General features: G+C 47.2%; 2 protein-coding genes across 2 annotated transcripts in view; one reads left to right on the forward strand and one right to left on the reverse strand.

Annotated features, from left to right (window-relative positions):
- The window catches only part of Mtor (mechanistic target of rapamycin kinase), a 129,873-nt gene that overhangs the window by 65,382 nt on the left and 52,167 nt on the right, over positions 1-12,324 (reverse strand). The window lies entirely within an intron of this gene.
- Positions 3,530-8,910, forward strand: Angptl7 (angiopoietin like 7). The gene is made up of 5 exons (XM_042695779.1): positions 3,530-3,965; positions 6,274-6,374; positions 6,836-7,030; positions 7,853-8,051; positions 8,262-8,910. The coding sequence occupies exons 1-5, from the start codon at positions 3,596-3,598 to the stop codon at positions 8,429-8,431; spliced, it is 1,035 nt and encodes a 344-aa protein (XP_042551713.1). The 5' UTR covers positions 3,530-3,595; the 3' UTR covers positions 8,432-8,910.

Here is a 12,324-nt window from a genome sequence, read left to right on the forward strand (position 1 = left end):
TTTCATCTCTTTTGCTGGTCTGACCTAGCCTGGGCAGAGTGTGGACTAAGCTGAATCATAATGGAATTCAGCTTCAAAAAAATCAGCGGGGAGGTAGAAGCCTTTTGTGCTTTCACAGAGGAACTTATTCATCTGTGCAACATAAAGGTGGATATATTCTCATCACAGGTAGCAGGACAGGAGCGTAACAGCAAAAGACCTTTCAAATAAACGTGTGCAAGTAAATTATCTAAGGTAACCTGAGGGAGCCTTGGTACCCGCTGTAAGGGAATTTTATTTTTATGTGGAAGTACTCCATTAAGCCATCTCTCCAGATGGTTACAGGAGGTAGCCGCTGAGGAGGCAGAAATCTGTGAGGCTGAAATGTGCTCACTAGCACCTCTCAGTGGTATGTGGGCGGACTTGGATTAATGTAACCGCTACACTGAGATATATGTGTACTTGGGCGGCCACTGAGCCTGTCTCTCCCTAGGTTCTCTCCCTCCTCTTTATATCTCCTCTTTATATCTAACTAGAATAAGCCAAGTTAAGACCCTTTTTGGAACAGGGTCTGACATAAATAAATAAAACTATAGCATGATCCCTCGGCAAAGTCCCTGAACTCAAAAACAAAACCTAACGCCAAAAGTTGACTGGTAATCCACAAAGTCTCATGGCCTTCTGCTTTCAGGGGGTCCCGGGGCAGCAGGTCATGTTGGATGTTGTATCCGATCATGGTGTGTGGCATTTCTGCAGCATGTGGCTTGCTAATAAGCAACATGTTATTGATGGCTAGATCTCTCTGAAGAGCTCTCTGGAGTTTAGTAAACCTGGGAGGATGCTAACCATCAGTGAATTCCTTGGACCCCACAAATGCGGTAGAGCCCAGCTGAGCCAGACATTTACAAGAGACAGCAGGGACCAGCAGAGAATTTCTTCTGGACACAGAATACAAAGCTTCTAAGGGTACCAGCAGCACACTCCCAAGGATGCATATGCAAACCCTGATCCATCTGAGACCCTATTGAATTTTTTTTCTTTTCTTTTTTTTTTTTTTGGTCAGTCATGGGGCTTGAACTCTGGGCCTGAGCACTATCCCTGAGCTCTTCAGCTCAAGGTTAGTGGTCTACCACTTGAGCCACAGCACCACTTCTGGCTTTTTCTGTTTATGTGGTGCTGAGGAATTGAACCCAGGGCCTAATGCATGCAAGGCAAGCACTCTGCCACTAAGCAACCTTCCTAGCCCTCTTTTTCTTTTCCTTTTTCTTTTTTCTGTGCCAGTTGTGGGGCTTGAACTCAGGGTCTGGGCACTGTCCCTGAGTGCAAAAGCTCAGGGTCAGCGCTCTACCACTTTGAGCCACAGCAACTGTTCTGGTTTTTCTGGTGGTTAATTCAACATAAGAGTCTCATAGACTTTCCTGCCAGGGCTGGCTTTGAACTGCGATCCTCAGATCTCAGTCTCCTAAGTAGCTAGGATTATAGGCAGGAGCCACCAATGTCCAGCTCCTTACTGACTTAGGGAAAATAAAAACAAAAAAAACCCCAAACAGGTTGGTAACTCCAGCTGCTTGAATAGAAAGCACTTCCTGATGAGCTAGAAACCCTGAAGGAGATGGGCCCTGGGGAACAGTGGCAGGAAGAGCAGCCAGCGTCAGGTGTTTTGAGGAGGAACCGAGTAGTAATAGTCAAGTATGGCCTCAGTGGGTCCCTCACAGAAAAACAACAAGCATATGTTCCAAAGGCAGAGCTACTGTTTCAAGGACAGAGGGACCTTTGTACATAGTCTCAGTGAAAAACTTATTTTAGGATGTTTGCACATTTGCAGATGAGCAGTATCCTTCAAGTATAGCATATAAAAATGACAATGAGGGACTGGGAAGGTGGCTCAGTGGTAGAGTGCTTGCCTTGCATGCATGAGGCCCTGGGTTCAATTCCTCAGCACCACATAAGCAGAAAAAGCCGGAAGTGGCACTGTGGCTCAAGTGGTAGAGGGCTAGCCTTGAGCTGAAGAGCTGAGGGACAGAGCCCAGGCCCAGGGTTCAAGCCCCAAGACCGACAAAAACAAGCTGTAAACAAACAATAAAAATGACAATGACCCTATTTTTCAGATACAAAATCATCTATCAGTAAAGGAGATTAATTTCTAATTATAAATCACATAAAAAAGAGTTGGTACTGAGCTGGGAATGTGACTTAGTGGTAAAATGCTTGCCTTATATTCATGAGGTGCTGGGTTTGACTCTTCAGTACCACATAACAGAAAAAGCTGGAAGTGGCACTGTGGCTCAAGTGGTAGGGTGCTAGCCTTGAGCAAAAGCAGCTCAAGGATAGTGCCCAGGCCCTGAGTTCAAGCCCCAGGACTGGCAATAAAAAACCAAAAACCAAAAACCCCAACCAAACAACAACAACAACAAAAAAAACAGAAAGAAAAGGAAAAGAAAAAAGAGTTGATAATCAGGAGAAAAAACATTTCCATCTCTGTATGAGGAACTCACTGTGTACACACTGGAGAATACAGCTATTTCTATACTTCAAAAAATTACAACTCACACTGTATAGGAGGGAAATGAGACTCTTGGTATGGATTCACCAGGATAAAGGGGTGTTATTCTCCACACTTTAATACGTTTCACATTTCTGAACCACAGGCTAAGGGTGGGCCTGTTCGCTGTGCCTAAAGATGGACCCAAACGTGGGTAGCCAATCCCAGAACCACGCCTGCGTGGCTGCATTTTCGTCTCTGCTATAGGCGTCTGACACCTCCTTGCAAAACAGCCAGTGCGAGAAGCAAATACTGGCCCACTCTTTTATGGAAAGACAGAATGTGTAAAAAGAAAGACCATCTCATGGATATAAATGGCAGTCTTTTCTTTGCTTCCTAAGATACTTATTTTAGCCTCCTATTTCTAGAACTTTCCTAAGTTCGATTCAGGTTCCACAAGGCCAGAGAAAGGAACATCCAGCCTTGTTAAAAGCACCTTCAGTAGATGCCAAGATGCACCAGAGCCTCATGTAAACAGCCTGGATTACATTAGCAGGCCTCCCTGGAGGAGTGGACTCTTATTCCCAATTCTCTCTTGCCTACCTCACCCTCACCCCATGGTTATATAACCTTCAGGATGGAATTTGGAAATTCCTCTGATCTAGCCTGCCTGCGTTAGAGCTGAGCCAGTGGCTGGCAGGGGCATAATCTAATAGGCGAAACTGGAAAACATACAAGTCCTCTTCTGAGCCCAGACACTGTGCAAGCAAGGAAAGAAAGACTCGCCCTGTCTCCTTCCTCCCCTCCTCTGTCCTAAGCCTACACTGACTTCACCCAACAAGCACCTGACCCTCCAGATGTGGTGGGCGGGGCCAAAGGCCCTCACAGGGCCATGGTGGGGTGGAGGTGCAGGCACAAACAATATTTAAGATGCTGACTTGGTGGAGTGTTCAGGCCTGGGAAGAACACAGTAAGATATCCATTAGGCTCTACCTTCAGAAACTTTGAGCTTTGAGAAACACTAAGAAAGAGCAAAGAGAGAAAAACGCCAAGTGGAAGACCATCCAGAGAGAAACGTTAAGACCCGCTCTCACTCAGCAGGCTCTCCAGAGGGCACATTCAGGGCTTTGAAAGATGCTGAAAAATCGCCTCTCAGCTGTGACCTGGCTCTGCGTCTTCCTCATGGCCTTTGTCAGTCACCCAGCATGGCTGCAGAAGCCCCCGAAGCGCAAGACACCTGCACAGCTGAAAGCAGCCACCTGCTGCCAGGAGATGAAGGAGCTCAGAGCCCAGGTGGCCAACCTAAGCAGCCTGCTGGCTGACTTGAGCAAGAAGCAGGAGAGTGACTGGGTCAGTGTGGTCATGCAGGTGATGGAGCTGGAGAGCAACGGCAAGCGCATGGAGTCGCGGCTCACAGATGCTGAGAGCAAGTACTCGGAGATGAACAACCAGATCGACATCATGCAGCTGCAGGCAGCGCAGACCATCACACAGACCTCCGCAGGTAAGGGGGGCGGGTCCTCACACTGGGCCCTGCCTCCCAGCTAAGCAGCTGGGGGGTTCCCCAGTCACAGAAGGGTGCTAGGTAAACACTCACCAGCATAACTGCAGGGCAGGAGGAGCTCTGGTAGCCTGCACTTTCCCCCCAGTGAAGGCTTATGGAGTAGTTCTTTTGGATCTAGTGCTCTGTGTTGGCCAGTGTGTTCACAGGCTGCTTTAATCATACAGTGTCTCAGCAAGCGAGAAGGTATGAATTCTTGCCTGGAGGCACTGAGCCATGACCTGGTTGGCCCAAAGTCACACAGCAAGTGCTGGAGGCAAAGTTAACTTCGCCTTGGGTGACACAGCTATGCCACTTCCTTACCAAGAGCTGACACGTTGTACTCAATCTCAGAGACAAGAAGGAATTCCATTCATTACTACATGAATATTATTCAATACAAGGGTCTGGAAGAGTTCCTGGAAATCGGCATTTATGTAATTTTATTTCCTCGAATTCCTACAAATCCATCTCCTCTCAGGGCTCAGAATTAAAAGTAGACGCATTGTCCAGAGACTTTTTGAAGAAGCCCTTGATGCTCAGTAAAGGACAGGCTCTTTGGGTTTCCCTAATCCTAGTTTCAATTTTTTTTCCTCCTTAGTTTCAAATAAAGTTCTCCCAAATAATGTAAAAAGTAAATGCAATGGTGAAATGTGGCCTCTTTTAGTGGCCAAAAATAAGGTCTATTTAATGTTTTCTTTTGAAAAATAACTTTCAGCTGCTGTTAGCCTGGCATAGATTTACTGTTTGAGGTAAGTGTGGTTTTCTAAAATTATCAGAAAATATTAGTTGCAAGGAGCATATCCTACTGGTACATCATTTCTTACTAATATGAAAGGCTGCTGGTTGCATTATAAAGACAAAGGGGAAGACATGCCTACTTTTCGATAAGGAAGTCCCTGGATGCCCTCAGTGCAAACAATGGAAAAGTTTTAACATGAAGTTAAGCTTGAAAATTCTACTCTCTAAACAAATGTGTACACATCACTTCCTGACACTGTGGGATTAAAAATGTACCCTTAGGCCATTTTTGAGACGAGTGAGCCTTGATCTTGTCTGTGAGATGAAAGCAGACAGGTGGAAGGCCAGGCTAGACCGGGGAATCTGATCATGCCACTTCCTGCTGGTCTAGATTGGGGCTCTTTCCTTATCCCAAGGCAGGATCTCTGGGAAGCCAATGCAGTTCCCCTGCCAGGCCTCTTATTCTTGCACAGGACACAATCTTTTTCTTCTCTGTGAGCTAGGAGTGGTCATTTCTATACTCTAAATATGTAGGCCCTGGACCAAGTTAAGGTGGGACTTTCTAAGAGTAGATCTCCTCCTTCTCCCTTCCTCCAGCTGCTCTATCAGATGGGACTGGAGCACCCTGGACAATTCCCATGATGGCAGCATCGCCATTTGCCACACTTATGCTTTTTTTTTAAAGATCCCAGCTCAGCTGGAAAACAGAAAGCATCTCCTGATAGCACAAGCCTGCTCTCTAATTCCTATCAGAAGTGGCTGCTTCTTTCAAAACCCACTTTGCTATTTGGAACATGAAGACCAAACCCAGCAGCACAGAGAAGTTAGCCCCAAGCTTAGCAAGAAAGTATTTACATCAACCCCGGAAGAGAAAACTGGACAATCTCATTTCCTTGTTTTAACAAAACTTTCTGGGGAGTCCTCAAAGGGTTCCTTGGAGCCCTGATGTTCATTTAAGCACCTAAAATGGTTAAGACTGGGGAGAGAGAAAATTGTAAAATCCATCTCCTTTAATTAGGACCCAGGTGACAGTAGCTATTACTCCAAGAAACAACAAAAGCAAATGGGCTAGGGACATGGCTCAAGTGGTAGAGTGCCTGCCCAGCAAGTTTGAGTCCCTGAGTTTTTGCTGCAAAACAGCAGCAAAAACAAATTAAGAAAAACAGAGCAGACCTTCTGACATATTCATGCCTCATTCTCTAATAGAGGTGGCTGTCCAAGAAGTCTGATGCTTCTCACAGGGACATCTATTAAGCAGCCCTCACATGCTGTACCACTTCTAGAATCAGGGCGACAACTACAGCAGGATCACTTTCCTCAGACATAACCTGAAACAACTTGTTTCATTGTCCCATTGATACCTCCCACCACTAGCAAAGCCCAGTCTCCTGATGGCCACCTTTCCAAATGGACAGTGTTTGGGGATCACCATGGCATGTTGAGATAGAAATGGAGACAGCTCTGGTGCAGCAGGCACACCTGCCCACCCAGAGCCCGAGCCTCCACTCATCCTACATATGCCCCTTCACAGATGCTATCTATGACTGCTCGTCCCTGTACCAGAAGAACTACCGCATCTCTGGAGTGTACAAGCTTCCTTCCGATGAATTCCTGGGCAGCCCTGAGCTAGAGGTGAGGTTACTACAGCCCACTACCCGTTTCCCATGGCTGGTTCTCCACCCCCAAAGACATGCAGACAGCAGGGCTTGTCACAAGGCAAAAACACATGATGCTGGAGAGCTGTGCAAGCACTCAATTTATGGGTCCTCTATTCTCTAAATCCAGGCATCTGTCTGGTCCTTTCAAATCATTATCAACTAAACACCAACTCTTCTAAAAAAAGAATCGATAACTATAGCCATCATGTCATTAGTTCATCTCAACATGCCCTTGAACAGCTCTTCCTCAGGGGTGTTGGGAGAGAGAAGTGAAGGGGAGGTTGGAAGTTCTCAGTTCTTCCTGAGCCAGCTGAGGATAATGTCACCAACCCTGCCTCAGCTCCCCAATGTAGGGGCTGTGGTGAAGCACACACCCTCCAGCTCCCGCTGTCTTCCCCTGCGAGGCCCTAACCAGAGCATCCTCCTCTGTTCCAGGTGTTCTGTGATATGGAGACTGCAGGTGGAGGCTGGACCATCATCCAGAGACGCAAGAGTGGCCTTGTCTCCTTCTACCAAAACTGGAAGCAATACAAGCAGGGCTTTGGCAGCATCAGGGGGGACTTCTGGCTGGGGAATGAGCACATCCACCGGCTCACCAGACAGCCAACACGGCTCCGTGTGGACATGGAGGTGAGCACAAGGCTCGAGGTCCCAGGATGGGCCCACGTCCAGCACACACATCCATGCCCGACTCTGGAGGCCTCATATTACATCAACATATCACATCACACCCATTACAGAGCTGCACAGTCACTGCGATGGCTTCCCGACAGGCTGCAGTACAGTCGAGGAAGTTTCTCTCTTTTTCTCTTCTTCCCTATTTCTCAGTAAAACAGGGCTGCAGTTGGCCCAGGACAAGGCTGACTCAGACCAGACAGGGCAAGCTCAAGTGTCAACAGGGCCACAACACCACAGTCATTGCTTGGGCCTGGGGCACGATGCTGGTTGGTCTCAAGGCACTCACTTTCTCTTCACATTGCTCTTATCACATCCATCCCTTAGTGCAATCTAGAAGAAACAGGTCTACACCTTTAGACAGGGCAAAGGGCACAGAAAGACCACTTAAGTCTATGTGGTCCATCTGACTCAAAACTCCCGCTAACTAGATGTAACAAGCTATAAAATCTTGGGCTGGGAAGGTGGCTCAGTGGTAGTGTGCTTGCCTTGCATGCATGAGGCCCTGTGTTTGATTCCTCAGCACCACATAAGCAGAAAAAGCCAGAAGTGGTGCTGTGGCTCAAGTGGTAGAGCGCTAGCCTTGAGCTGAAGAGCTGAGGGACAGCACCCAGGCCCAGAGTTCAGGCCCCACGACTGACCGGAAAAAAAAAAAAATATATCTCACCAGAGTCTTACCTGTGAAAAGCTATCTGGCTACAGGGCTGGAGCGTGAGGAGAGGCATGGGATGCTATGAAGCCTCTGCCGTTTCTCTAAGGCTCTGCTCTCCCTACCAGGACTGGGAGGGCAACATGCGCTTCGCAGAGTACAGCCACTTTGCTCTGAGCAATGAATTCAATAGCTACCGCCTCTTCCTGGGGAACTACAGTGGCAATGTGGGCAAGGATGCCCTCCTCTACCACAACAACACCGTCTTCAGCACCAAGGACAAGGACAACGACAACTGCTTGGACAACTGTGCCCAGCTCCGCAAAGGTGAGATTTGGGGTGAGGGAGGAGAGGTGTGGGTGTAAGCCCAGGGGTCTCACTTGAGGACGGAGAGAATGTCCAGCTGTGCTGCTGCTGCTGTGGCCCTGGTGACTTCATTGTTATTGGCTCTGTCTGCTTCCCTGCTGCTCGGTCAGTCTATTCTGTAATCTCAAGGGAGGGTGTGCTGAGATACAGCCTGATCCTTTCTCGTGCCAGGAGGATACTGGTACAACTGCTGCACCGACTCCAATCTCAACGGGGTATACTACCGCCTAGGGGAGCACAGGAAGCACCTGGATGGCATCACCTGGTATGGCTGGCATGGGGCCACCTACTCCCTCAAACGGGTGGAGATGAAGATCCGCCCCGAAGCCTTCAAGCCCTGAAAGGAGGCTCTGGGGCGCAGGGCTGCAGAAGTGAGGGCAGGTAGGCTGGGAGGAGGGTATAGAATGGGTAAAGATGAGGACCGGCCCACCACCTCTGGTGGGAGTCATTCTCTGAGGAGCATGGCAGAACTAGTATGCGGGCTGCGAAGTGAGCACATGGGCATGCTAAAATTGTAAGTACCAAGGCTGTTATGGCAAATGGATGAAGCATTTAAGCCCAGTGCGCCCTGCCACAGACTCGCAGAATTCTCAGGGTGCAGGGCTGAGTGGGCTCCCTCTGCCCCTGATCTGCCCACAGAGTGGCAGCTCCTCTTTTCCACATGATTTATCTGTGGGGAAATAAAATGGTGAGGACACTTTGCCCATTTTCTGCATATGAAAAAAACAGCAAACCCCCTTTGCTATAAAAAAGAACTATGATTTTCTTGTCAAAAGAGAGACTTTGAATATTACAAAAAGGACCAGAAGTTGGTGGTGGAGGAGGGCAATTTTTAAACCTAGTGACATTATCTTTGGTTTATATGCTTAAAAAAATCTCAAACCTTGTTGGGCTCACGATGAGCTAGTCTAGGCTGGTCCTCCTTAGAGGAGGCTCTGGGGCCCTGGGCCTTGCAGGCAGAATCTGGGCCCCTTCCTGCTCACCTGGGTCAGAGACTAGCACTGGAAGTTGCCACCTGGATATGGCAGAGCGAGAGGTGGACAAAGTCCCTCAATATTTGCACAAAACTGACTTAAAACATTCCCAGTCAACATATTTATGGATTCAAAGAGCTCCCTTTTCCATTTTGTAAGAAGTGGCTGAAAAATGAAGGTAGATAGCGCTATGGTTAACAATCTGTGCTGTACATAAGCACCTGGCTTTGTAAAACTAAAATATTACAGCTGGTGTTTAAACATTTCAAGTGTCATTTCCTTCTACAATAAACACTTTTAAAATGAGTATTTTCTAAGGTTTTTTTTTAACCTTTACTACTTAAGAGTGTGATCAAAAATTAAAAACAAAAACTTAAGAGCATGAACAGTGAGAAAGGGTCTCTGAGTTAGCTTCAGAATTTGGGGATACCAGAGGAGGAGGAGGAAGTCACAAACAAAAAGGCAAGGGGCACAGGTCGCTACACTGGTGAGGTGAGACCTCCCAGCCCCCATGGGAGACACTGCCACCACTTGACTTCAAAATGTATCACATACAAACACACCTACTTTGTACTTGGTACAGAGAAGAAAATCATCTGTACCCATCAAGAGTGTCAAGTCGCTCGGACTTGTGGGAAGTCCATCTCCTTTCCAAAGAGAACCAATCCCCCTGAGTGGGGAAGCGTAATGCGAAGTATTTTCTATTGTACCTGTGGTTGATTATTCGGAATGAACTCTACCTTGGAAGCTAGACATAGAGAGGTAAAGATTGAGGAATCAAAATTTGAGGCCAATCCAGGCACAAGAGCTCACAAGTTTTTTTTTCTCAACCAATAACTGGGTATGGGGCACACACCTGTCATCCGAAGCACGAAGAGCAGGGTCACTGTCCAGGCCAGCCCAGGCGTAAAGCAGGAGCCTACCTTGAAAATCACCAATGCAAAAAGGAACTGGCAGAGTGGTGCAAGTGGTAGAGTACCTGCTTAGCAAGTGTAAGGCTTCAGTTCAAATCCCAGTACTGCCAAAAACAACACAAGAACCATGAGCCGGGCGCCGATGGCTCAAGCCTGTAATCCTAGCTACTCAGGAGGCTGAGAGCTGAGGATTGTGGTTCAAAGCCAGCCGGGGCAGGAAAGTCTGTGAGACTCTTATCTCCAAAAAACCACCAGAAAGGGGCTGGGAAGTGGCTCAGTGGTAGAGTGCTTGCCTTGCATGCCTGAGGCCCTGGGTTCGATTCCTCAGCACCACATAAGCAAAAAGAAAAAAAAAGCCGGAAGTGGCACTGTGGCTCAAGTGGTAGAGTGCTAGCCTTGAGCTGAAGAGCTGAGGGACAGTGCCCAGGCCCAGTGTTCAAGCCCCATGACGAACAAAACCCAAAAAAGAACCATGGGGATTTTCCAAGAAATAAGTTAGCAGCTATACCAGAGTAAGGCTTCCTGAGGGACAGATATTCAAAAGAAACTTCTTCAGGCAAGCCAAAGAATCTGAGAGGCTTGGCAGCAGGCTGCTACAAGACACAGACAGAAAGAACAAAGCTTACAGGGGTGAAGAGAGGTAACTGATGATTCTCCACCCCAACCCCATCCCCATTTCCTTTATATCTCATGACTAAAAATTCCACGAGGTTTTTATTATTTATTTTTCTTCCCCAAAGACCAGGACTGGAACTTGGTATCTGATGCTTTTGTTCATGGATTGGCACTGTACCACCTAAGGCATACCTGTAACCACCCCCAAAGCTATCTATCTATCTTTCTCTCTCTCTCTTTCTTTCTTTCAACCTTTAATTTAAATCAGCTTCTGTGGTTTGAGAGAAACTTCTTTGAGAGAGGCAGGCAGAGGGTATAGGGAGATACTGCTTCCCCGACCCCAATGGGGGGGGGGGGGGAGTGAGCAGACTCTTATGGCATTTCCCAAACTGCTCTAGTGTAAATTAACAATGGATGCCAAAGAGGTGGCCTAGCACAGTCTCCAACTTGAAAGAGGACAGAATCGCCAGGAACAGAGCCTGGTGTTGCTTCTGAAATCCAGGACTATTTTTTTCTGACCAGGTCCTCTATGAAATGTGAGAAGGGACACAAATGAACAGGGCTATGCAAAAGACACAGACAAAACAGCCTTATAGGCTCAGCCATCTGGTAAGCCCTGGACATTTTTGTTTTTCTTTTTGAAGATTTCTCAGTCAGAAATATTTTTATTAGGGCTGGGAAGGTGGCTCAGTGGTAGAGTGCTTGCCTTGCATGCATGAGGCCCTGGGTTCGATTCCTCAGCACCACATAAGCAGAAAAAAAAAAGCCGGAAGTGGTACTGTGGCTCAAGTGGTAGAGTGCTAGCCTTGAGCTGAAGGGCTGAGGGACAGCGCCCAGGCCCAGAGTTCAGGCCCCACGATTGGACCAAAAAAAAAAAAAAAAGAAATATTTTTATTAAAAAGGGGTACATGCCAAGGTTGGGCAGTGAAAGCATCCAGCTAGGATCAGATTCTAGCCTCTAAGGTAGAAGAAGAAAGGCAGGCAGCATGCTAGCTAAGCAAGAGCCCCACAGCTTAGGAATCTAACATCCTCACATTTACTCTCCCCCAAGAAGCAATTGTATTTACTAACAGATGGGAGCTTTGAGGATATAGCTGCCCTCTATGCTGTCTAGATGTTAGCCTGATTTGGTTTGTTACTTTATCCTGGAATAGATATGTAAAAAAGCCAATAGGTTCACAGACAGGTAGCTGAACTCAGCAGCAAGACAACAACACTGTCAACAGAATACAGTTAAAAAAAAAAAAAGCTAATAGGGGAAACTGATACACTATGTAAGCCAAGGCCCCTGTCTCCAAACAAAAAGGAGACAAATTGCCAAAGGGAATGTAAGAGTAGAATAAAGTAGTTTGATTTGGCAGGGAGGAATGTATTCACAGTCAAAACAGGTTCAATGTGTGTAATTTATTGGGGCTGGGATAGGGAAAGGAATTTCACTATGAAGTCTCTAGTAGCCACTGGAGAAGAACTCAATCTATGATTTTAGAGACACCTGCCCAAGACCAGGTACAAGAAAGAGGCAGCTGGGCTGGGAAGGTGGCTCAGTGATAGAGTGCTTGTCTTGCATGCATGAGGTGCTGGGTTTGATTCCTTAGCACCACATAAGCAGAAAAGGTCAGAAGTGGTGCTATGGCTCAAGTGGTAGAGTGCTAGCCTTGAGCTGAAAAGCTAAGGGACAGCACCCAGGCCTAGAGTTCAGGCCCCATGACCAGCAAAAAAGAAAAAAGAAAA

Source organism: Dipodomys spectabilis, unplaced genomic scaffold (assembly GCF_019054845.1).
Source record: "Dipodomys spectabilis isolate Male_0828 unplaced genomic scaffold, ASM1905484v1 ptg000188l, whole genome shotgun sequence".
Classification (NCBI taxonomy): domain Eukaryota; kingdom Metazoa; phylum Chordata; class Mammalia; order Rodentia; family Heteromyidae; genus Dipodomys; species Dipodomys spectabilis.

What these genes read in the sequence shown, in the direction of transcription:
- Angptl7 (XM_042695779.1), top strand. Translation starts at nt 3,596, where the DNA reads ATGCTGAAAAATCGCCTCTCAGCTGTGACCTGGCTCTGCGTCTTCCTC. An exon ending in CATCACACAGACCTCCGCAG is followed by an intron (nt 3,966 to 6,273) that starts GTAAGGGGGGCG and finishes GCCCCTTCACAG; the next exon opens with ATGCTATCTATGACTGCTCG. An exon ending in CTGTGCCCAGCTCCGCAAAG is followed by an intron (nt 8,052 to 8,261) that starts GTGAGATTTGGG and finishes TTCTCGTGCCAG; the next exon opens with GAGGATACTGGTACAACTGC.